The sequence below is a fragment of the Neopelma chrysocephalum genome, unplaced genomic scaffold (genome assembly GCF_003984885.1).
Source record: "Neopelma chrysocephalum unplaced genomic scaffold, ASM398488v2 Primary Assembly neopelma1_138, whole genome shotgun sequence".
Taxonomy (NCBI): domain Eukaryota; kingdom Metazoa; phylum Chordata; class Aves; order Passeriformes; family Pipridae; genus Neopelma; species Neopelma chrysocephalum.
Window position 1 is genome coordinate 6,740,602 of NW_020897800.1, and position 23,074 is coordinate 6,763,675.

Below are 23,074 nucleotides of genomic sequence, written 5' to 3' on the forward strand. Positions count from 1 at the left end.
GCGTGAAATGTGAGAAAATAAAGATTTTGAGGGGAAAGCCTTGAGACAGCCAGAAGTCGGGAACTCACAGAAGAGTTTTGGGGGAGCAACTGGAAATGACAGTTCCTGTTGTGCACAGGAGTGGGGAATTTTGGTGTCCAGGGCCACTTTTCCCTCCTGGCTGGGGTTTGTGGAGGCTGTGGGCACCCAGGGCTGGCAGGGAGGAGGCGAGTGGGGCAGGGGAGGAGCACGGGTCACCTGGGAGCAGGTGTGGCAGCGGCATCGACGGGGCAGGTAAGGCTCTGCTGCACGGGGAGGGGGCTCGGGAGGGGGAGGTCACCCCACACCATGGGACGAGAGGGGAACCCCCCGCCTGCCCCTTAGGGGACCCCTCAATTTGGATCCAAACCCCATAGGGAGGAAGGAGAGGGGTCAGGGTGGGGTAAACCTGGACCGACTCCCCTTGGGAAAGCAAATTGCGGGGGGGGGGATGCGCTCTGCCCAAGCCATCGGGGTGTCCCAGCACCCTGGAGGGGCACGGGAGGGTTCCTGCTGTCCCTGCCGGGCTGGGAGCGATGGGACAGCCCGGCAAACCCGCAGCAGCGTTTTCCAAGGAGGAAGTTGAAAAATAAACATGGTGTATGGGGCTGAAAGCAGGGAAACGTGAGAGCGGGGCAGCCGGGGGGCAACGAGTCCCCCCCGGACCCCAGCCCTGCCCGCGAGGAGCCCTCGCCGGCTCCCTGCTCCCCTCCCTGCCAAATTAAATGCGAAACCTCCGCCTCGCAACTAAGCCGAAATCGCTGCTCCGGGCACTGAACCAGAAAGTCCCTCCCCACGCTCCTCTCCCCGCAGAGTTGCCCAGAGAAGTCGCTTTTAGTGCCCAAAAAAGTGCAGGTTAGAATCGTAGAATCCCAGCATGGCTTGGGTTGGAAGGGACCTTAAACTCATTTCGTTCCAACCCCTCTGCCATGGACAGGGATGCTTTTCCTGCAGGGGAAGGGTTTCTTCCTTCTTCCTACTGGATTATCACTAAAAAACTAACAACCCCTCTCTTTGGCAGCTCAGGATGTGATCACGGAGGCACAGGGTGCTGGTGGAGGGGGATGCTGTGGGGCCACAGCTCTCTAGGGGGCAGACGTGGCGCTCAGCAGGCTGAGGGTTATGTGTTGTAGGTGAATAATTGGATATTTCTGGGATATATTGCAATGGAAATGGTTTCTTTAGTTGTTTTCCTTGAGGGATGTCGAAGACCTACAGCTCTTACCCCGTGTCACATTCTGGGGCAGTTGGGACAATTTTAGGACAAGCAATCTTCTCTTTGGAAAATGCCCAAAGAAGCTGTGGAGTCCAGAGGAGCTGTGGACACCCCACAACTGGAAGTATTCCAGGTTGGACGGGGCTTGGAGCAACCTAGTGGAAGGTGTCCCTGCCCATGGCAGGGGGTGGAACTGGATGAGCTTTAAGGTCCCTTCCAACCCAAACCATTCTGGAATTCTAGGATCCTATAAATACTGATTTTTGTGGCATTTTTGGTGGTGATAATGTGGCTTTGAGTTTATTTTGGGTTGGTACCTGTGAGGTGATAGGGATTATTGGAGTCAGGGCTAGTCCATCATGGCACATCTCAGAGCCAGAGGGAGCGGTTTGGGGCACAGATGGCACCCACCCCCTTTAGAAAGCGCTTTAATCACTTAAGCATTTTGCAGAGGTGAAGAAAAATGGCTTTTAAGATGGTAGTGTGCATTTCCCCAAACAGATAATTTTTAAATTCAAACCTCAGTGCTGTAAAACCACAAACAAACAAGTGCAGGTCGTAAAGAGAAGGAAAAGGGTGATGAAGTGCCTGCTCTGAGCCCCCGTAATTAAGATGGCTTGAGCTAATTTGTTTTATTTCTGAGCTCTCTCTGCTGGGCTGTAACTTGGAGCTGCTTCTTGCTGCTTCCCTGATGGCAGGGCTTGGAGCAGGGATTGGGATGGAGAGTCTGAAACAGGAGTTTATAAAACAGGCAAAGAAAGGCAGCATAAAGGAGATAGAGAGCAGTATAATCTGTCCATCACCAGTTTTTACGTGTCTCTCTCCCCCAGTGACTCTTTTCAGATGTGTCTATTAAACAGACCTCAGGTCCAGCATCCTGAGTTTAAAGCTTTCATCCCAGTTTGAATTTCCCCACTGAATTTTCCCATTTCAGTGGGTTGGATTATCTCAGTCTATTTTCTCTGTGTCTCTGCAGTCACTGTACAAGCTCCTGCAGCACCTGATGGTCCTTCAGATACTCCCTGACAATTGCGTTTAATAGTTTCCAATGATGATGATAATTTTTTAACCTAAGTCCAAAACCCCTAAGGATCCTTTAGAGGCAGAAAAGTTGCTTTCCTGGCTTTGCAGACACATCTGGGCTCGCCAAGATGAGGGACATGATTGCTCAGTGTCCCTGTTAACGCTCCCCGGCATGGGCAAGGCAAAGAGGAGAAAACCTGACCATAATGGGATGAAATGGTTCAGAATGGGGTTTTAGCCTGACATTAATGCATTAGGGATCCAGCTCCTGAGGGAGCTAATGGAAGTGCTGCTATGATTAGAAATGTCTCTGCAGACAAATAAGCCAGTGCTGGCAGTGGAGTGAGGCGGTGCAGGATACAGGAGAGCTTTTCTTTGTTGGTGATGCCTCTCCTGACATCTTTTGGGTGTCATCTTTCTGTCCTCAGAGGCACAGATCTCTCTGTGTCTGAACCACTGCCTTCTCTCCCAGGTGCAGTATTTGGACTGTGGGTTGCGTTGTATTCAGGGATACACACAGAGAACATTCAGGGGAACCAGCCTGATGGAGGATGGTTTTTTTGGCCACAACACCTCAGCTGCTGTCAGTCTGAAGGGCTGGGTTTGATGTGCTTCTGCAGCTGCAGATTCAGCATGAGAGGAGACCTGAACCCCCTCTGGAAATGGCTTTGTTATTTCCAGATACACATCTCAGTGGCATTCCCCAGCTCAGCCTCGGTTGGTTTTTTTTCTGCAAGCCAAGACATTTCTCTTCTTCCTTGAGTCAGCTTTTCCCTGGGGACCGTCTCTGTCACCCACAGTTGCTCCCAAAGCCAAGTGCAGGTCCCGCAGCAAGCAACGAGCTGTGGTGTGTCTGAACTGCCTGATTTACAGAGGGTGAAGGGCGGAGTTAATTGTAGTGGTGATGGCTGTGAGCTGTTTCCACTGGTGAACTTCAGACTGCAATTCCAAGCTGGGGAAATGGAAGTGGTGCCCTGACTGAGTCACTATCAATGCAGTAATAAAACCTTTAAAAAAACCCCCAAAACCTCAGTAAAGCAAACGAGACACTTGGAAAAGTAAAATGGCCCAGGGTTTGGCTGAAAAGAGGTTTTGTGGCTGCCAGAGTAGGGCAAGAGGAGGAGGGGAGAGTCTCACTGGGCTCCTCACCATCCTCCTGGCTGCCTCTCTGGGTGGTTGGTGCATTAGCTGTGAGCCAAGAAGGAACCAGCTCCCCAGGGAGGTGATAAGAGCAGATGAAGCAGTAAATCATTAAGCTGACGCAGCACAGGGCATCGTAATAAACGGGTAAAGTGCACTAATGACAGGCCAGCGGGGACACGGGTCTGTCATCGGACACGGGGCCAGGGGATGAGGGAAGGGGCAAAGTCACACTCAGCAGGGATGTCCTGGGAAGGTGGCTGTGGCCACCAACCTCAGCATCCACTGGACCTCCAGCTTGTTCTTTTCCCTGCTGATTGCAGGCAAGTCTCACTTCCTTAGGAGCTGTAGGGATAAACAGGGGCTGTTTGTGCCCCGGGGCACAAACATAATTGTGGCTGGTTTTTCTCCTGTGCTTACCTTTGCATGTTTTCAGAGGAGAAAGAGAAGCAGGAGAAAGAGTTTTGCTGGTCACATGTCCCAGCTGAGCCACGTGATTCCTGCTAGTGAGGGATCGGGCAGGAATGGACTCCAGCAACCCCACAACAGCCCCCATCGCCCCACCGAGCTCAGCCCAGCTCGTGCAGACACTGTGAGGTGGACATGCATGCTCCATCTAACTGCTCTTTAATGGGGGTTAATGAGGGTATCCTTCAGGTCAACCCGGTTTGACTGTGTTGATCTCAGCAGGGAAACCCTGAGATGTGTCTCTCAAGGTGACATGAGAGGTGAAAAGACACTGACGTGTACCTGGAACTAATGGAGCTGTTTCCAGCCTTCCAGAGAGGGTTTGGGTCTCTCCTCATGCCAAATCTGCACCTGCAGGAGCTCATCAAACCCAGCCCTACAGACTGACAGCAGCTGAGGTGCTGTGGCCAAAAAACCATCCTCCATCAAAGGTCTCACTGTGTATCTGCTTTTAACATGTAACTGCTGGAGCTACATCATAGAGTTCTATGTTTGCCTACGCATTGCTGTGGTCCTTTTATAATTATACCATTAACGTGGCATAATATGGCTGCAGAACTTCTTGTTGTGGTATTCTGGGGTGGATTTAGTTCTGCTTCCAGTCATTACCCTGATTTTATACCATTCCTCCTTGTATCTGATCTAACTTTCCTCTCTTTCAGTTTAAAGCCTTTACCCCCACTGCAGGTACCTGATGGGACTCTCTGCTCACCCAGAAAATACAGGTTTTTCCAACCCTCTCCCTGGCTCGGGAATGCTGCTCCCTTAACCACAGGGATCCAGGTGGATGCTTCCATTCCCTGGTTGTCTGTTTGACAGGACTACAGGGATGATTATATTAACCCACTGGACCGTGCCAGCACTGCTTTGATTTTCTGTTTAATTACTCGATGTACCCACTGTCAATACATCTCTCCTTTGAAGTCATGAATTAAGGCAGAGCCTTTGCAGTGCTGCTCACAGCAACCTGCAAAGCTGCCAGTGAGTACAGGAGAAAACACCATTTCCGTGCACAGCTTAGAAAGTCCCCTCCTAAATTAATGTTCCTGAACCCACTGGTAGCTCAGAGGTGTTTGGTGAGGGCAGGACTGTGGGACCAGCCTGGTGTGACCACAAGGGCATCAGCCCGTCACTGCCTTGCGTAGCTGCACGTTCTGGGGTGGTGTTTGCACAAGGAGCCAATGTTTGCTCCCCACCAGGTGTTGGATGAGCTGTTTGGTTAAACCAGCTCAGATCAGGCAGGTTGGCTACAGGGCTAACGCAGTGGATTTTCCTGCCTGGGGACAGGCACCCCTGGGAGATGGTACCTGCACCAGCCATGGACTTCAAGGGATGAAACAAGGTGTCCCTGGGACAAACTGACTGAAATCAGATATTAATAAAGGCCAAGGAACGGCTCTCCCTCTCCAAGGCTGACAGCAGTGAGCCATATTCAACCCAAATTATCTTTGTGCAACAGCAGAAGAGCATTTTTGGTTTATATTTCCAGTGAGTGGAGAATGAAGGCCAAAATGCCGCTGGTGGTTTAAGGATGATCAGGATGTGGGTGCCTGGGATGGGGAGCTCTGGTCCAGCTCCAAAGCATCCACCCCACGAGGGGGATGGTTTCTGCCCGGTGTTAAGCACGGAGAGGAGGTCACTGGCTGGAGAAGGACGTCCTGGGCACCGGCAGCACAGCCTTTGTTATCAATTCCAACCGTCCCAATTGCCTGGTCTGGCACCCCCTCACACCCAGGCGGGCCCTGAACATACGCTGGAGCCCACATGAAAGAACTAATCAGTTCTCCACCTAATTAAGCAAACCAGCAAATGGCAAACAGGAGCCAGCCTGGCTTAATTGGTGTAATTGTTCCAGGAAATGGGTCCCCTGGCTCCCTACAAACTTGGGGGGGGTGGGGAGAGGAGAGGTGTGCTCTGGCACTGAGGGGCAGCCTGGCTGGGATCCTCCCTGCAAATTCTGCCTTAGGGGTGCCCTGGGGAGGGAAGAGTGTGAGGAGGTCGGGATGCGGGGAGTGAGTTGGTTGGTTTGCCCAAACTCACGGTGTTTTGTTTCCAGCAGCTTTTGGGAAGCTCTATTTTTAACAAAATGCTTTGGTTTGTGGAATAAATACAGAGTATATTTCCCCCCTCTATGGGCTGAAATAATTTCAGGAATTTTAAAACATTTTGGACTTCTGTGGCTATTCAAGGAGCTAAAGAAACTCACTGGCGTTTACCCCTTTTCCAGGCCTCCGTGCAAGGGAAATCCTATTTTTCCCAGTGTTATGCCAAATAACTGGTGTAAGTTGAATAATGACATTGTTTTTCTTTGCCTTGTAGCCAGAGAAGGTTGTCAGGATGGCAAATTTCAAGGGTCACGCACTTCCAGGCAGCTTCTTCCTGCTCTTTGGGCTCTGGTGGTCTGTGAAATACCCTCTGCAGTACCTCAGCCAGAAAGCAAATAAGAAATCCCACAGGAGTTACAGTTTCCAGCGCGTGGATGCCATGGAAGGGGGAATAAAAATTGTCTTTGCTCTCATAGGTAAGGCTTACATTTCACTTGCCATGTGGGTAAATTCACAGCCTGCAGTGATGACTGCACTGGAGCCCTGACTCCAGACAAACTGGCTCAGATATGGAAGGACCAGAGAATCATTAAGGTTGGAAAAGACCTCTAAGATCCTCAAGTCCAACCATTAGCCAGCTCCACCACTAAACCATGAACCTGGGCACCACATATGTGTTTGAACACTTCCAGGGATGGTGATTCCACCCTTCCCTGGGCAGCCTGGATGCATCCTTGATGTTCATGTTGCCTTAATCTCTGGCAGAGTTTGATGTGAAAAGACCAAATCTTGTCCCCCTTCCCAAAGCTGAGCTTGTGTTAATAGGCCTGAGTTTCTCCTGCGGTCTTTTCTCCCTAATGCAAACCTGAAGCTGTTGCTTCAGAAGCCTCCAGCAGCAGTGAGTAGCATGACCCAGCATTCCCCACAAGCCCCAGCTGCCGTGTGTCTGTGCAGGGATGCTGGCGGAGCAGTTCGTGCCGGACGGGCCACACCTGTACCTGTACAGCGGGGCCGGCCGGGACTGGGTGAAGCTGATGAACTGGCAGCACACCACCATGTACCTGTTCTACGGCCTCTCCGGGCTGGTGGATGTCCTCACCTACATCTCCCAGGCGGTGCCGCGGGGCCTGGATCGCCTCATGTTGTCCATGGCCGTGTTTGTCGAAGGTTGGTAGAAGAAGGTGGTGCTTAATTTGGGGAGGGATCACAGAATCACAAAACACGCTGAGTTGGAAGGGACCCAGAAGGACCATCCAGTCCAACCCTCAGCCCTGCACAGGCCCAGCCCCAAGAGTCACCCCCTGTGCCCCACAGGATCATCCAAACCCTCCTGGAGCTCTGGCAGCCTTGGGGCTGTGCCCACTGCCCTGGGGAGCCTGGGCAGTGCCCAACCAGCCCCTGGGGGAAGAACCTTTTCCTGAGATCCAACCTGAGCCTGCCCTGGCACAGCTCCAACCATTCCCTGGGTGCTGTCCCTGGTCCCCCCAGAGCAGAGCTCAGTCCCTGCCCCTCCTCTGCCCCTTCCGAGGAAAATGTAAGTGCAATGAGGTCTCCCCTCAGTCTCCTCTTCTCCAGCTGAACACACCAAGTGAGACAGAGTCAGAGAAGGACTAAAATTTGCCTTGCCTGACTGGAATATTACTTGGAATTACTCCAGCCTCTGGAGGTCCTACACATTGTAGGTGATATATTATTGCAGGACAGTCTGGAATTAGATAGGAAATACAGGCATCAGTAGGTTCTGGTTTGGGATTTCTGGGGAGACCGTGGTGTAGAGCAGCAGAATGAGCTCCCTCGTGATGAATGGCTGGTGGCTGCTGCATCATCTGACATGCTCAGAGCTGTTCCCCTGCCCTGGGCTCCCCTTGAGAGCCATGGATTGCTCTGCAGGCACTGTCAGCCTCATCTGCTTGAGGGGCACGTGGCAAATTGAAGTGACTTATTCCGGCTACAGCCCATCATGAATATCATTCTGTCTTCTGGCTGTCTTGCAAATTGCCAGCCAGGATTCCAGACCCCTCTTGGATCACAGAATCGTATGAAGTCTTGGGCTGGAAGGGACATTAAAGTTCATCTAGTTCCAACCCTCACCATGGGAAAAGAAGGTCTTGCTTATATAGAAACTGCACATCTCCTCTTATTTTCCCCTTCATGATCACAGGAACTTTTGAGGCAGCAGCAGGGTCACCTCAGCAGGCAAAGTTGGCTTGTAATAACAGGAAATTTATCATTTACAGCTCCCAAGAAATGGTGAAGTAGGACAGAGCAGAAACCTGGTTATGAGGGGAGAAGTGATGGCACTGATGGGGGAAGAAAACCAGCCTGTCTTTGGTTCCTGTATTGCTCAGATCCTCCTGCCCTAAGGCTGGGCACCTCATCCCTCCAGTATGGTGGGATACCAGGAGACCCAGAGGGATGGTGCCATGTGGAGTCCCTTCTTTACATGGTGACCTCTCTCAGTTTACCATCCAGGCAGTTGATTTGCTCTGCTCTGTGGCCACAGTTGGTGTTGCTGCTGTTGCTCTAAGCAGGACATGTGTTTTGACAGGTTTTCTCTTCTATTACCACGTCCTCCACCGGCCCATGTTGGATCAGCACATCCACTCCCTGCTGCTCATCGCCATCTTTGCTGGGGCTGGCAGCATCCTGCTGGAAGTTTTCCTCAGAGACAACATTGTCCTGGAGATGTTCAGAGCTGGCCTCACCATTGTCCAGGGAACGTGGTTCTGGCAGGTCAGTTGTGCCTGCTCAGAGGGAGCAGTGGGGACAGAGGAGAAGGAGCTGTACATCACATACCAATCACATGTCTCTGAGGGATAATTTTGCCAGGCTGGCTTCATAAATAGCTCATAACCCAGACTGAGAATTTACTTCTCACAGGTCATTTCTGCTGGCTGCTCCTGCTGAAAGAGCTGTTAGTCTTGGCTTATCGCTTCTCTGGGGGGAAAAGCGAAAGCCAGTGAGCAACGTTTTGCAGTATCTAACAACCAAGTACTAATTGCTTAATGTGTCTAATGCACCCTGCAGCCCTCCCTCTGGTTTAGTGGGAAGATGCAACCCCCCCCCAGCAATAAAATGGCTGAGTTAAGATACAGCCAGCTGCTCGCTTTGGGAGAAGTTGGAGAAGCAAAGAAATCAATTGGAGATAATCGCTCCCAAAACTAAGCTGCTGAAAATAATCTGAGTTCCCCTCCCCTTTCTCAGCCCCAGTGACTCGAACCAGCCTTTATTCAGAGGTTAGAAACAGGGCTGGGTTTGTAAAATACTAAATTTGGGGGGTTTAAAGGATGGCTCAGAATTTGCAATGCCCAGAGACAGTTGTGTCTGGATATCATACAGAAAAAGAGAGATCTGGGGCACAGACTGGCTTTGTGTAGCCTCTCACTGCAAGGCTGGACTTTACTGTCTCAGACCCTCAGTCACCACGGGGATCGAGGTGATTCACTGTGAGGGTGGATGAGGTTGTGGCTGCCCCATCCCTGGAAGTGTCCAGCAACCTGAGTGGAAGGTGTCCCTGCCCATGGCAGGGGGTGGAATGAGATGATCTCTAAAGTCCCTTCCAACCCAAACCGGTCTGAGATTCTGGGACTCTCTAACAATTTTCTCCCCAACTTAATGAATTTCTTGTTCCACCCAGATTGGAGTCGTGCTCTTCCAGCCATGGGGGGGTCCAATGTGGAATGAGGAGGACCATAACAACATCATGTTCCTCACCATGTGCTTCTTCTGGCACTGGGCAGCCGCTGTGGTCATCCTGACTATAAACTACACCCTCACTTACTGGTATGGCTGGGCAGGAACTGAGGCAGGAGTGGGATGGGCAGGGATGGGGGTGGCTGCAGTGGGACACAGATGTACTCCAGCCCTTTCTAGAGTACAAAGTCACAGCTGAATAAGCAGCCTCAGACTCCAGCACGTCTGAGGGCAGGGTGACAAGCACACACAGTATTTGTGCACAGAATGCAAAAGAGTGTCAGTGGGAAGCACAGGCATTAAACAGGGAGAAGTCAAATAATGGAGCCCCCAGAGCTGCTCCTGGAAGTCATACTACTTTTTTTCCCTCTGCACTGAGTGCTGAAGTCAAACTTTAATTCAATAGAGAAATGAAAACATTTCCAGGTCCCCCTGACACTTTGTCCCCTCCCTTGCAAGGACTCTGAAGCAGTTGGCCATCACTGAATCATCAGAGGGACGAGAGCACTGTCTGATGGTTCAGCAGCTCCAGCCCCCAGCGTGGCTTTTCCCAGGGGATGGGAAGGGGACATTATCCCACTTTAAGGGGTTTTCTAAGGGCTGTTGTGTGGGCTACAGAAGGGATAGTCCAGTTTAAGGCAACAAATAGACTTTATACAGAATAAAAACCCCTCAGTCCCCCATCAACATCATTTCAGGACCTCTACATGAGAATTGTGGTAAGTGGCATTAGTTTGGGGGTTTTGCTATCAATGACTTATTGCTCCTGTGCTACAGGTGCCTCCAGAGGTTCAGGAGAAGCAGTGGAGAGCCCTACATCAGCCTGGGGGTCCGGCAGCAGAAGGGTGACCCCAGCCCCCAGGCCACCTTCCTGAGTGGCTCTGATGAAGAGTGAAGAGGCTGCAAACTTCTTCTCCAAATACACGAACAATCTGTTTTCTAGAAGAAAAAAATCCTAATGAAATATTTCTGTTTTGGAGGAGTGAGAGGAGCCACTGTTGTGCTGTGGGGCAGCAGGTTGAGCCTGTGAGGGCAGGAGCCCTCCATCCGTACACAGATATTGCCAGCTCAGGGGCAAGCACCATTTTAAGTGATTTTCAACAACAAAATGAAGCATGAAAATTCAACATGACAAGATTGCTTCATCCCATGGGTTGTCAGGTGTGTTTCCATAGGGATGGAGGGCATCCTTTGGTCACCTGACTTTTCCAAGAATCTGGAGACTTTGACCTGCTGTGATTGAAGTCAAGGAAACCTCCAGGCTGAGGTCAGGTACCTCTGGAGCAAGGCACCACCCCGAAGAGGATGAGAAAAAGAGTGTGGAATGTGAGGTTATGGCAATTTTTGCACCAGCAGGGCTTGATTGTACGCAATATGAATGTTATCACTGCAGCTTTGAACTAAAGAGGGGTTTTGTTAATCGTTTTCATGTTCACTTAAAGGCTGAGAGAGTGAATAAATGGGAAATAAAAATCCTCACTGAGCTGATATCCTTAAATTTAAGTCTGATAAATTATAGACTGTGTAATAATAGCGTAGACAAATCCATCCCTCAGACCTGCAAAGCCTGGAGGACTGTAACATACACGGTTAAGCAGCAGGGAGTCATGAAACGTCCCAGTTTTCCATTGAAAATAAACCCCCTCAGCTTGGAAAGGAGATGAAACAGGCACAGGGTTTGTTTTCAGGCTGCCTTTGCCAGCTAATTTCTTGCAAAAAGTGACTGGAAATGTCACCTCCTATTCAGGAGGAAAATATGCCAGTAGCGAGTATGAGGATTAAAAACAGTAAATATAATAAATATATTAATAAATATATATATTTATGTTATAGCACGAGGTGAATTGTAACTGTTTATGTCTCAATGCCTGGGGCAGGAAGGATGCTCTGCACTGAGGTTTTCTCCCTGCTGTGAAATGAGGGGGATGGATGGCAGCTGATTTTTGTGCTCGTGTTCATGACTGCACAGCAAAGAAGCTCCTGGCAAGTCCAAGGGAAGGCATCTTTTAACCCCCATTCCCCATGTGCAAAGAGCCTGTTGCAGACTCCAGAGCTGCAGCCTGGATTTTAGTGCTATTAACAGTGCTATAAAGACTAACCAGCTTTCCTTGAATGCCAGCTTTCCTGTATTCCCACTGCTGAGCCAGGTTATTGTGCAGGGCTGGATACTGGGAGGTGCAGACTCAGAGTGAGGAGAGTGAAGCAGCAGAGCTGCATCTCCCTAAATCCATCTGATAAACACCACAGTAAAATCTCAGTTGCAACTGCTGAACATGAGGAGCATTTTGCAGATGTTTCTTTTTCTGCCAAAGCAGAATAGCTTTTCTAAATCTCAAGAATTCCTCTTGCTGCTGCAATGAGACACAACCCATTTTGCAGGTGCCACCTCCTATTGGCAGGTGGAAGGTGACAAACCGAGTCACTGCAGTGCTGCAGGACAGAGATCGGTTCATTGACCAGCAAAAAGGCCCCTGAATTATTTCTGCTCTCCTCCAAATTATTTTCTTTCAGGAACCAGCCCAAGCATCACTATTGCCAGTAAACAGCCAGAGGAGGGCATTAGCAGGTGGCACCAGGAGCATACTCAAGGCTGGTTGCAGTCACCTTGCAGCCACCCCACGTCCAAAAGCCAGAGGTTTTTCCATCCCAGGGCACACAGATGAAAGCTGGCTTTGGTTTTTGAAAGCACTCCTTGCTTTTGAAAGTGGGAGAGGGTTTATTTAATTCTTCACAGCTCTCCTTGCTGCTCTCAATCCTTGGCCCTTGTCACTATGTGGCCACAAAACACCTTTTCCCTCTGCAGCACCCGGTGTCTGGAATAGTTTCTGTCTGCCTCATTAACTCCATGCTTCTACAAACATCCCAGAACTGTCAGCAGAGCTCTCACTAATTTGTTTTCCAGCTCTGGAGCACATTCTTTCCCAAGGTATGAAGGTCAGTGAATGAGGAGAGATCCTGTGATTAAGGAAGGAACTACAATTGGGGTTCATTTCTGGGTGAGAATTAAGGATTTTCGTTTTAGCTAAAAAACATGTTTGTAAATAGTTTAGGTCCCCAAAGGCATGAAGGTGTCTGAGTGAATGGTCTGGAGATGGTTTATTATACAGAGGGGTGCAACCACAAGCCATCCTGGCATTTATTTCCTATAGATATTTTAGGACAGTCCTACAGGGAGAATTGCTTTTAGCACAACTTTAATATCAACCAGTTGTTGTTTTTTCAGCATATGATGGCTGGACTCGTAGGTTGGACTTGATGATCCTGGAGTTTTTTTCAAACCTAAATAATTCTATGATTCCATAAATTGGATTATAGTGTCTTTGTATTGGACCCACTGGCCATGCAGCTGGAGTGGGTTGGGGGATGCATTTGTATCCATAGCCACACCAATTGTAAAAGGAGCAGGATGCCCTGTGGGATGTCCCAGAGATGTTTTCTCTCTTGTGTAACTGATGTTGAATTTTGTCATTCAAGTGACCTGCTCATCCACGGCCGGAAGGAGCTGCTGATCCTCCCACCAGTCCTGCCCTTCTCTTACAAAGGAGCACAGACAACACTCCCCAGAGCAGCCAAATTTCCTGGCAATTGGCTCTTCCTGCCACGGGAAAGACAAACCCTTCATCAAGAGCCCAGCACAGCCCATCCACGAGCCACTCATTCCTCGGGCAGAGATAGGATCTCCCTGCACACCACACTAAAGCAGGGCTGAGATCAAGGTGTGGGCAGCAGAACAAGTCCTGCCTATGCTTTTACCACCTGCTTCACCTCCCCTGTTGCCTGTTTATGAAATCTGGTGTTAGCATTCGTCATAATAATAATAATAATAATAATCCTTTGCACTTCCCAAACAACCATCCATCTGCAGCACTTGAGCTGCTGGCAAACCTTTAATTAGATTGTGCCTCCTGCCACCCCCGGGAAGGAGGCAAACATTATCACATTTTTCATTAGCACCGAGGCTGATGATGAACCTTCAGGGAGAGGATGTTGCAGTTACAGCTGAGAGAGAAAAAGGAAAAGAGGGACACAAAAATATGGAATCAAATTCAGTTCAGAGTTTAGCTCGAGGACATTAGAGAAGCTGGAGGGTGTGGCACACAGATCTGCCTCCCCCAGTCTCTCCCTGGGAGGAAGAGGAGGACAGGCATGTGCTGGAACTGGAATGCAATTGCATCTGTTTGTGCCCACAGTGATTTTAGCACATGTGGTGTGTGTGACCGACTCTGGGATTTGGGGGGGGTTGCCATCCTTTCTCCAGGTCTCTCCTCACAGGGCTGTTCACAACCACTTCTCACAGTTTCACCCTCATTTTTCTCGTGGGGATGATCAAAAGGGTAGAAACCCCTGTTCCCCAACCATTCAACGCACCAAAAACTTCTTTCACTGTCTGTAATTCAAATTTGCCTTTTCATAGAAACTTTCTCTATGAGCTTCACTCTTTGCTGGCCCTTTAAATTCCATGGAAAAAGGCACATTGATCCTCTGAGCAGGTACTTTTCAGCTGGGCCTTGTTTTCTCCCCTCACTCTCCAGCTGCTGCTCTCCCTGCTTACCTTTCCCCACTTTCCCCAAGGACTTGACTCCTATTGCCTGGGAAAGGGCTTTGTGCTAAGCTGCCCTTTGGAGTAGTGCTTTGTAGAGGTGGGTGGTTGCAGAAAGGAAAACTGAGCTGAAAGAGGTCCCTGATGATGCTCCTGGGTTTTTTCCAGCAAAAAAGGTATGTTTCCCTTTCTGTATTGTTTTCAGGGGTAGGTGTGTAAGGAAGAGCTCCTGTGAGGGTTGTATTTCTCCCTGTGCTTGGATTCAACGTTATAACAAGTTCCTGGAGCTTAAACTTGGGTGAAACTGCATTTGTGGAAGCCCCTTTGCTGCTCTGGGCTTCCCTGCTGGTCCAGGACCCTTTTTCAGGTGTGTTCATCCCTCTGTCACACATCCTGCTCCTCAGGCACTGTTGGAGATGAGCAGTGATGGGTGTATGGCATGGTTGTGTGCCAGCACCACCACCAGCCTCTTGTTTTCCTTCCTTCCTCCCACTTGATATGGAGATAATGGGAATAAGAGCTCCTGGCTATGGCTTGGTGGCTTTTCTGGCTGTGCTGGAGCACAGCCCATCACCCTGGGGAGGGTTGTGAAGCTGCTTTGCTTCTGTGCTGCTCCAGCCTTGGGCTCCCGTGTGTGGCACTGAGCACGGCTTGTCCTGCGGGTTTGCTGGGGGTGGCTTTGGGTTGGTTTTATGGGAGAGAAACACTCACACAACTCCACAGGAGAAATCCTGCATTGGGAATGTGCTGAGTGGTTTTTAGTGCCTGTGGCTGGGGGCTTGAACAGGGCTCCAGAGCAATGCTGAGCGTTTCTGCACCATCAGTTCAGTGCTGTGGAGGGAGATGGGGACACTGGGGTGGCCCGTGGGGTTTCTCTGCCTTGAGGCACTTGCTTTGCTCCTCTGTGCAGTCCTTGGCAGTGGGATGGGCAGGTCAGAGATGGTTTGTGTCTGTGGCTGCTTGGTGTTGGGCCGTGTTGAGTTTTAGAGAGGTAAAAAGGAGTAAAACAGATTGCTGTGTCCTGCCAACCCATGTTCTGGGGGGGAGAGAGAGCCATCGTCCCCTTCTTCTTGGCTGCTGTGGGCTGGGAGGTGGAGCTCACAAAGGTTCTGCTCTGGTTTGTGAGCTCCTGGCTGAAAATCTCCTGCCCTCAGGCAACTTTTATATGGTTGGATCCCCTAAAAGGGTTATCATGTCCCTGGCAACCCAGTTCAGACTTCCAGCAGGGCCTGGCCCTGTCAGACCACATTGCAGCCTTATCTTTTCTTGGCTCTTTTCCCGGTCATCCCAAAACCCATCATAAGAACTGAATATACATGGTTGCCATGGGAACAGGAATTGGCTGCTCCTCCTGATTTTTGTGGCAAAATGCAGGAGAGTTGCTGGTTGTTTTTTTAAGAGCAGACAGGAGGTGTCCCGGGTTGGGAAAGCTGGTTGACTCAGCGTGCTTTGAACTGGCCCGCAGGATGTTCAGCTCCAAACATCCTGTCTGAGGGCCACCTCCCCGTGTTGACTTCTCCCTTTATCTGCCACTTCCGAGTAATAACCTCCTTGCTGACACTTCTGGAGAGGGAGAAGGACAGGCAGGAGTCACAGGTAAACTTTTCCACCCATACACCAGTGAGCAGCTGTGCCATGGGATGGTTGTGGCTGCTGGAGCTTGGGAAGAAGGGAGGTGTGGAGAGTCCATCTCTCGGAGACCAAAGTTCAGGGTGATGATGGTGGTGGAAGTGGTGCTGATGGAGGCAGTCTGCCAGAAATATATGGGTTTATCCCCTTTTTAGGGGCTCGTTGTGTTTTGGAGGTACATCATGGCAGGGCATGGGGGTTGTTCAGCCTGGAGAAGAAGAGAAGGCTCCAGGGAGAACTTAGAGCCCCTTCCAATGCCTAAAGGGGCTCCAGGAGAGCTGGAGAGGGGCTTGGGACAAGGGATGGAGGGACAGGACAAGGGGAATGGCTTCCCACTGGCAGAGGGCAGGGTTAGATGGGATATTGGGAAGGAATTCTTGGCTGTGAGGGTGGTGAGACCCTGGCCCAGGTTGCCCAGAGAAGCTGTGGCTGCCCCATCCCTGGAAGTGTCCAAGGATGGAGGACGATCCACATAAGGGAGACCCTCCAAACATCCATGGCCAGGTGCTGGTCTTGCCATCTGTGTACAAGGTGGCTATTCTGGGATGCTGATGGTTGCACCCAGGGGTGCTTGTAGGGAATGCTTGTGTATCCCCAGGGATGGCACCCTCTGAGCATCGATCCCCCTCATCAGCTGGGGCAAGTGGGGTCAAAATCATGAATAGTGATGGATCTGGAGCTGCAATGGCTCCAGGGGAGAGCCTGGAAGTTGGGCAGGAATGCTGTCTCTCCTGAGCTGAACCTGGGCAGGCTGGGAGCAGTCAGGAGAGGCTTCCTAAGCAGAGCAGGCAGCTCCCATATGGATGTTAAAGCAGAGCAGCACAGCCCGAGAGCTGCGGGGGGAGAAGGGCAGCTCAGGTAATAACTTCTGACTGCAGCCATATTTCAGGGGCTCTGACAGACAAACCAGCTCACAGGAGGAATAAATAACCCTGTGTCTCTGCTCTTCCCTGGCTCTGCTCACTGGAAGCTTAATCAGCTTTTATGTGAGTGTGGGCTCAGTGCCGGGGTGGGGGCAGCTGGGGGTGAGGGGTGTCAGGGCTGGGCTCACTGGGCTGATTGAGGGGCTCTGTGGATGTTTCCTGTGCTTCAAGTATATGAGCTGTGCAAATGGACTGTTGCTTGGAAACATGTCTGGTTTCACTGCAAAAGAGTGATTGCTTTATAAAAGAAGGTGGGGGTTTTTTGATTGGGTTACATGCACACTTCTGCTTGACTAAGGGTGGGTTTGGGACATCCCTGCTAAGGGAGAGATGCCCCAGGACATGCCAGGATCCCTGGAAGTGTCCAGGGCCCTGTTGGATGGGGCTTGGAGCAACCTGGTCTAGTGAAACGTGTCCCTGCCCATGGCAGGGGGTGGGATGATGAGACCTTTAAGATCACTTCCAACCCAAACCATTCAGGGGTTCTGTGGTGTGTGTTGGCTGATGAAGTGCTGTGTCCAGGTGCTGGGAAGCAAAGGGGACTCATGGCAGCTCCCCAAAGCCTTGCTGGATTGAGCTGCTGAGAGGTTTCAAAGCAAAAGGGTCCCTGGCCCTGTAGAGCGAGGCTGCTCTGCTGGGGATTGGGATGGTCAGGGTAGGAGATCCCAGGGACAGCTCTGGAACAGTGGGTTGGGTCTGCTGGTCACTCAGGTGAAGGGGGGATGGTTGATGGATGTGGGGTGATGGATCCCTGGGTTAATGCTGGATGCTGCTGTGACTTTGGAACACCCTCTGGAGCTGCAGGGGGAACACGTCATTTGTCATTTCTGGGCTCTGGGATGTCTCTGCTCTCCTCTCCTCCAGTTAATCATGTCACATTAACGTTCCTGACATGTCTCTGGATCAGGGTACGCTCCTGACTCCAGCCCCAGGCTGTTGCCCTGGCAGTCACAACAGGACAATGGTAAAATTTGGTTATATATCGTGCAATTGTGTGCTGCCTAAACAGGCTTTAATCGCATTTGTTGTTAGTCACTCTAGCATGTAGGTGTCTGTGCAGGATAGATAAGTGCCCTGGACTGGGTGTCCAGGCTATAATCAGGAAAGACCTGGGTTCTCCTGGGGCATGAGCCACCTCACCCTAATGTGGGCACCCAAAATAGAGCAGAGAGCCATCCCTGGTCCTCAAACCAGCTCATGGATGGGGCGTTTCTCACCTCCCTGAAAGGCTGTTTAGTAACTTCCCTCCTGGAAGGAAACCTTAACACAGTTTTGAGCCTTCCCTGGATTGTCTGTGTCCCACAGATGCAATGGATGATGATGGTTTCCACATCCAAACCCATGGTTGCCACTCAGGGCTGAGCCAGTCCAACCAACTTGGGTGCTGCAGCCCCGACCAGGGACGTCTTGCAGAGCTCTCCCTCCCCCCAGGCACTTGCCACATCCTACCCACATTTTGCAGTGCCTAATTACTTTCTAGTGTGGGAGGACTCGGTGAACGTGCTGGAGTTGTTCATCCAGCCTCTGCAATTTGCTCTGGTATTTATAAACACGGTGAGGATGTGATTTGTGATGCAAGGGCAGGTCGGTGTGGGAGCTTTGGGATGAGTAATGCCTTCCTCTCTGCACATCCCAGCTGTAGAAAAGGACCGGAAAACCATGTGGAGGGGAAAAGTGAGTCCTCCTTAGGTGGTAGAAGCTTACAGAGGGCAAGGAGAGAGGTCTTGCTGGAAGGGACAAGACCATCCCAAGGTAGTATCAAAGGCTTACTGCTCTAAGCACTTAGATCATTATTTATTCCCTCTGCACTTGCTGCACTAGGATTTTTTTTTAGGAATTTGGGTATGGGCTTAAATACTTTGCAGGATATAAATTTGCTATACCTTTGCTCCTCTCCATCCTCCCTGGTGCTCGGTGGCATTGATCCCACTTAATGTCAAGGCTTTTAGTCTTGTATCTCTTCCTCTGGAGATGAAATCTCTTCCCTTGTGTCAGACAAAGGTTATGTGGAATATACATGAGGCTCCTTTTGGAAATGTTAATGGTTCCTGGGTTGCTTCCTCCTGCCAAAGCCTTGGCTGGCTGGAGCTCCTGAATCCAGGGCTGGATTCACACCCTGGTAATTGCCTAGTTTGGAGGGAGTTTATGGTCTAAGGAAATAATTGTCATGTTGCTTTTTATTGGGAAAAACTTTGTTATGTTTTCTTGGGTGTTACGCTTTCTTGGGTGCTATATTATATATTGTTCTCTGGCACCAAGTCCTGATGACTTTATGTGTGCAGCCACATCTATACACACACGTGTGCACAGTGGGGCAGAGTGGCAGCTCCCCCACGGTGATGTCCCACCTCTGGTATTACCCGTTTGCAGCTGATGGCAGAGCCATGTACACCCTCTGTGTTGGGATGTGGATCCCTGGGGATGCTGAGCAAGGGAGCAGCCCAACATCTCCCTTGGGTCAGTCCCCAGGCACTGTTTGTCCCTGCAGGTGCAGAACACGAGCCCGATGCCAACGAGTTTCCTCGGCAGTGCCCTCCGGGGCACTTTCTTCCTCGCCTTTGGTCTCTGGTGGTCCGTGAGGTACCCCCTGAAGTACCTGAGGAGGAAACATGATGCTGAGGGACAGCCAAGCTCTGGGACCCAGCGTGCAGAGATCTTTGAGGGGGCTCTCAAAGCTCTCTTTGCTCTAGTAGGTAAGAGATGATGAGTCTCTGCCCCGATATCTAATGATGGTGCAGCTGCTTTGTCTGTAAGACTGGGGCTGTTTATAATGGGAAACATCTGCAGCTGGTGTGGGAGGGCTTGGGGATGTGCTGGTTGCACACTGTGATGTTTTCCTCTGGGCAAACACTATTATGGCTTCAGCCCTGCAGGGAAGTTCTCCTGCAGCCTTGTCCTTTCCCCTGTGTGAAAGGACAAGGGTGACCTTTCCCCTCTCTGTCCAGGGATCCTGGTGGAGCAGTTTGTCCCCACCGGTCCCCACCTGCAGCTGTACAGCCCCAAGACACACAGCTGGACAGACCTCACCCACTGGCACTACTCCACCATCTACCTCTTCTTCCTCCTCTCTGGAATCATGGACATGGTCTCGCAGTCCCGGCTCAAGCTGCCGCCCGGCCTGGACCGGCTCTGGCTGTCCGTGGCTCTGCTCATCGAAGGTGAGCCCCACCTGGTGCCTGGGGCAAGGCAGGACACGGGACAGGGAAGCACCACGGGGCTCATGGGTGTGTGACAGATGTGTGACAGCTCCTGGGCTGTTCTGGGACCAGCAAGGCTTCGTGCAGGCAGAGCTGGAAGGTTTGTGGAGGTGTGATGGCACTGGCTGTGTGCTGAAGTCACCCCCTCCCTGTTCCTCCCTAAATGTGAACCCAGCTATAGGAAGGATTCCATCCAGCTGGGTGGCCCATGTGTACAGGGGATGCTCGAGGGATGTGCTGCTCCTGGTGACAAGCAGCTGGCTCTCTCTGGAGTCACAAAAAGGTGTTGTCCCCCCGCCTTGATTGGATACACAGAGGGACAAATTCTGATGCAAAGCTCCCCACCATCTTCTAAGCTCAAGGTCCCCAGCCCTGTGCTCCTCTTGGCAGCCCTACAGCTCTGGCTGGGGCACAGGGGTCCCTGAACAGACCCAAGTGCCAGGGCTGTGTGGTGTTTGCAGGGTGAAGGTTGGGACAGCAACCTGGTTGATGTCTGGCTCTTCCCACCAGGCAGATCGTGGCAAAATCTAGAGCGTTGTCTGTTTTCAAATGTTTTTTTTTTTAAAAGAATAGATCCCAGAGTGTCCTTGCTAACACAGTGTGGATCTTGCCAGGTTTGCTCTTCTGTTTCCGTGACTACAGCGATGCTGCACTGGACCACCACCTCCACTCCCTGCTGGCCATGGCCATCTTTGCTGGAGCCCTCTGTGCCCTCCTGGAGGTGTTCCTCCGAGACCACATCATCCTGGAGACCTTCAGGACCAGCTCCTTCCTTCTGCAGGGCTCTTGGCTTTGGCAGGTCCGTGTGTATCCATTGTTTTCTGAGCTTTGCACCCAGGAAGGTGAGCAGAGCAGGGCTGCTCTGCCCCTCATGGTGCATCTGTTGGGGTTAATCATGTAGGCTGGTTGGCGTGTCGTGGTAAATAAGAAGAGGAAATGAGGTTTGGTGCCAGAGCTGTCATTGTGGAGAAGTGCATGTGTAGTAGGCAGCGTGGACAGACCTGGAAATGGCTGGAAAATGGAAATCAGAGCCCAAAAGGGATGGAAACCAAAATCAAGAGTTTTTATTCATTTCATTAGGTCCATTTTCTTCCTCTGCTTGTTCCATGTAACTGGAAACATCTGGAAATCTCTCATGTAATCAGCCAGTTTTGGGCCTAGGGGGAAATGCACAGCCTGGCAATGTCACCTTTGGGACATCATATTTCTCTGGGCATGCTGGGCTGCCCTGCAAACCCTAAGGATTGTCTGCAGAGAATCCATCTCCTCCTGAAACCCACCCCTGTGTCAGTCTGGAGACACAAGGGTGCCTGGGGGTGTCGAGGGCAGTGCTCCAGGTGTTACTTGGGGTTAATTGTGCTCATAGTCAGCTGCAACAGCTTGGCTAAAATCAGGAGGAAAAGAAGAGGGATGTGCTAAAGCCTGACATCTCTTTTGTCTGTGACCAGATTGGGTTTGTGCTGTCCCCTCCCTGGGGAGGACCAGGCTGGGATCAGACCGATCCCAGCAACCTGACCTTCCTCACCATGTGCTTCTGCTGGCACTACCTGGGCGCGCTCGCCGTCGTGGGCACCAACGCAGCTGCATCCCGCTGGTACGTGGGGGAGAGGGGCCTGGGGGGCCTGGAGCAGTGCAGGAGCTGGGGGGCCAGGAGCAATCCCTAGACCCCATGCTAGGCTGGGAAATCCTTCAGTAGTGTGTGTCATGGGATGAGAAAAGTGGGTGTCCGTGAGTGTCCAAGCGTGGCTCGGCCGGGAAGGATGAGCTCGATGCCACTGCAGGGCAGACAGTCCTTAGCAGGACTTAGCCAAGGACAGCTCCTGCTGCTCACCTGACCACTGTCACTGTCTCTCCTGCAGCTGCAACGAGTCCTGCCAGCTGAAGTTCGGGGACATCGACGTGGAGCTGGACTGTGGTTTGTGCCTGCGCAGAGGCACCAAGGGCTCCCGCAGTGCCCTGCTGCCCGAGAGCAGCTCGGAAGACAAATGAGGCCCTGGCAGGCATGAAAATTTCTTCCCTGCTGGCTTAGAGCTCTTGAGATGAGATTTTTAATTAGTCTTGATAAACTACAGTGGCACTTGATGGAGGAGCATCAGAAGTGGGAGGCAGGACCCCGAGGCAGAGCACAGCAGGAGTTGTGAAGCCTTTTCTGTGCATCCCTTTGGTCACAGGAGCAAACCAGACTTGTCTGGGAGGGAGGTTTTAATCCTCAGCGCTGCAGCTCAGACTGCAGGGCTGGTTTGCTGGTGGGGTCCAACTTGGTGTGGCTAATCTGGCTATTTTTTTAACATTGCTTTCACTTCTGCTTCTTCAGAAGGGAGCTGAGCCAGTGTTCAAAGCTCCTGGTGGCTGTCACTCACTCTGGTGTTGATGGAGAGGTTTTTGTACAAAGCTTAATGTGCAGAGTATCCAATAAAGTACTTTAACACACCACCTCGATGGATCTCTTGAATACAATGCCTTGAGGCCAAAGGCATGGCTAAGGCAGCGTTGGCTTCAGAATGGTTTGGGGGTGGGTGAAATATTGGAGGGATGGGACTGTGTGCAGTTTAACATGGACTCATCTGCCTGGGGGTTGGCAGTGGATGGAAAGGACGGAGGGTGCCCCGCGTGCACTGGCAGGCAGCTGCTCTTCTGCTTGTTTTTAACAGAGTTAGATGGGTGAGGAAGGAGGTTTGGCATGGATTTTGGCGTGTCTGGGAGACAGGGTGTTTGCTGGGCAGGGCCCAGCTTGGAGAGAGACCCTTGAAGCAAGATCATGGCTTCAGCTGGTAGGGGTTGGGCATATGGATAGTCTTGGTAAGTGTGACCCCTGCAGTGATCTCAGCTTTTCTCCAACAGCTTTATTCCCTCCCTGGAGCTGGTCACTTCCAAAGAAACCCTTCAGTTCTGGGTGTCTGCTTTGCTGTTGGTGTCTCCTTTGGTTTGCAGCAGAACAGTGTGGGGAGGTGCTTCCTGCCACTGAGATCAAAACCAAATTTCAAAGATGTCATTAAGGAGGATTAGTGAGGGAACATCACTAATCATCATCAAAAAGTTCATCATCAGCATCTAAAATGTTTGTGCCATATGCTTGGCTAAGGGCTGGGCTGGGTGAACAGGCCAGCACAAACAGCATTGTTTTTACCATCCTTCAACACCTTTACTGTCCTCCTCTAAGAGGTGCAAGAGCCTGTTTAGTC

The 23,074-nt window shown here is 51.1% G+C and overlaps 2 protein-coding genes across 2 annotated transcripts; both read left to right on the forward strand.

The window, feature by feature from the left end:
• Window positions 1-231: 231 nt before the first annotated feature.
• On the forward strand, window positions 232-11,360 carry LOC113975398 (transmembrane protein 45B-like). The gene is made up of 6 exons (XM_027699361.1): window positions 232-273; window positions 6,185-6,386; window positions 6,865-7,077; window positions 8,459-8,643; window positions 9,548-9,693; window positions 10,381-11,360. The coding sequence occupies exons 2-6, from the start codon at window positions 6,203-6,205 to the stop codon at window positions 10,496-10,498; spliced, it is 846 nt and encodes a 281-aa protein (XP_027555162.1). The 5' UTR covers window positions 232-273; window positions 6,185-6,202; the 3' UTR covers window positions 10,499-11,360.
• A 4,257-nt stretch (window positions 11,361-15,617) lies between these two features.
• Window positions 15,618-22,314, forward strand: LOC113975424 (transmembrane protein 45B-like). The gene is made up of 6 exons (XM_027699404.1): window positions 15,618-15,739; window positions 19,184-19,388; window positions 19,641-19,853; window positions 20,507-20,691; window positions 21,341-21,486; window positions 21,752-22,314. Exons 2-6 carry the CDS (start codon window positions 19,202-19,204, stop codon window positions 21,879-21,881), a joined length of 861 nt encoding a protein of 286 aa, XP_027555205.1. The 5' UTR covers window positions 15,618-15,739; window positions 19,184-19,201; the 3' UTR covers window positions 21,882-22,314.
• Window positions 22,315-23,074: the final 760 nt, after the last annotated feature.